Genomic DNA, 1,775 nt, shown 5'->3' with positions numbered 1-1,775 from the left:
TTGTGGGTGCACTTTGCAATGGATACACACGATTCGGGACCAACATTTTTTGATATATTCAGTATTATTATTACTTATTACTACTTTCTATTATATTACTTTCTCAGTAAATATCATTCTATATTAGACCAATCAACAAGAAAGAAGTTCCGTTCCTCTTCTCCCGCAACACAGAAGAGAGAATTCTACTTAGTATAGGTTATAATCCCTAAGCGCGGCCGGAGGCAGCATACCCAGAAAGAGGTTCTACCCCTCTTCTACGGCAACACGGAAAGGAGAATTCTACTGATTAAATCTTATCAATAACTGTTAAAACCATTTATTCCGTCTATGTATGTATATCAAGGTCGCCAATAACAATATTTATTTTCAGCGTACTTGATCTCACGAATTACCTACTGTTTTGTGAAGCATAATAATATACATAGTTGCATATGTAAGTAAAAACTTTCAAAAGTAGAATGTTTAATTTTGTATGTTTCGTACTTACTTTGAAGAAAAATTGTTTCAGCATAGCCAATACAACATCCTTATCATTTTCAGTAACTAGTTCCACTGTGTAGGGCTGTAAAGCTGTGGGCTTAGGGTGTGTGGATCCAGATATGTTTAGTACATTATCCATCTTCTGTGTTAATCTCGTAATTGGATAGAGGTCAGACAGCTAAAAATATTTAAGAAAACCGAAAATGTGATCAGTTACAACTTGTACATTATATGTGAACATATCGCACACCTATTTAGATCTAAAGTGAGCTAACTCAAACTTCATAGAGGAAAATTTAACTGCTAGTGGATCGTACGGATCAAAACCCAAGGATGCATTGTAACGCTAATTTTAGCGTTTACCAAAAAAAGCAATCGTTTCTGTTGAAACGATTAAGTTTTTTATCGTTTAGGTAATTAACAAAATAGTTTTTTTTTTGATTTTTAACGAAAAGAAATTCAATCGTTAATGCTGAAGCTGTGGCAGGCATTTAGGTGCAAGGTGTTAATAGTGATCTGACAATGGCATAAAACATACAACTTTTCGTTGATTCATTTTAGCTCTGATCCAGTACTCCATGAACTTACAGGTTTTTACACGAACTTGCAGGAAGTTACAGGAAAAATGATCCCGTACTCCGAATTCCTCCAAAATCCTGTAAGTGCGAGCGATTTTTGGAGAGTTGTGCAGAGAATGAAGTTGCAAGATTTTACCCGAACTTTTTCTTCTGGTAAAATCATGAAAAGTGTCAGGCGATCACTGGTTGACGTTTTTACAGGAAAAATGCTTTTTTTGTTCCCGTACTTTTTGTTGCTACTCACTTTTTACTCTCACTTCAGATAGTAATTTTGCTGTTTGACATTTTTACAGGATTTTACATGAAAAGTATTGGATCAGAGCTTTTGTTTCGATGTTAACGATTGATAATTTATTTCGTTTCAACGTTAACGATTGAGTTTTGCTTCGTTAATTTAGCTCTGAAACGAAACGAAATTATTTTGATCTTTGATAAAAACAGGTATAGCAGTAGTTTTTTAGTTAATGTATATAATCATGCAGAAAAAAATATTTCCATTAGTTGGATGTAAGTCCTATGAATTCGTTTATGCAAAAAAAATCGCCCTACATATAAGAGATAAGTATGTACATATGTTGCATTTACAAAAATTAAGCACGAAGTACATATCGTTATCCGCAATGCAATAGGCCATATTTAACATTTTTTCGGAAATGCTGTTTTTCATATATTAGGTTTGTTCGTCGAAAATCCAGCAAGAATTATCCAACACTC

The 1,775-nt window shown here is 33.7% G+C and overlaps 1 protein-coding gene across 1 annotated transcript in view; it reads right to left on the bottom strand.

Moving 5' to 3' along the window:
- speck (GNAT family N-acetyltransferase speck) overlaps positions 1–1,775 on the bottom strand; it is a 69,844-nt gene that overhangs the window by 18,202 nt on the left and 49,867 nt on the right. The window contains exon 2 of the mRNA XM_017620837.1: positions 491–661. Within this exon, the coding sequence (XP_017476326.1) occupies positions 491–661 (171 nt within the window). The remainder of the gene's footprint in view (positions 1–490; positions 662–1,775) is intronic.

The sequence above is a fragment of the Rhagoletis zephyria genome, unplaced genomic scaffold, assembly GCF_001687245.7.
Source record: "Rhagoletis zephyria isolate East Lansing unplaced genomic scaffold, Rhagoletis_zephyria_1.1 Rzeph_scaffold_02264, whole genome shotgun sequence".
NCBI classification, from domain to species: domain Eukaryota; kingdom Metazoa; phylum Arthropoda; class Insecta; order Diptera; family Tephritidae; genus Rhagoletis; species Rhagoletis zephyria.
The sequence above is the reverse complement of the archived record's forward strand: the minus strand, read 5'-3'. Positions and strand labels throughout refer to the sequence as shown.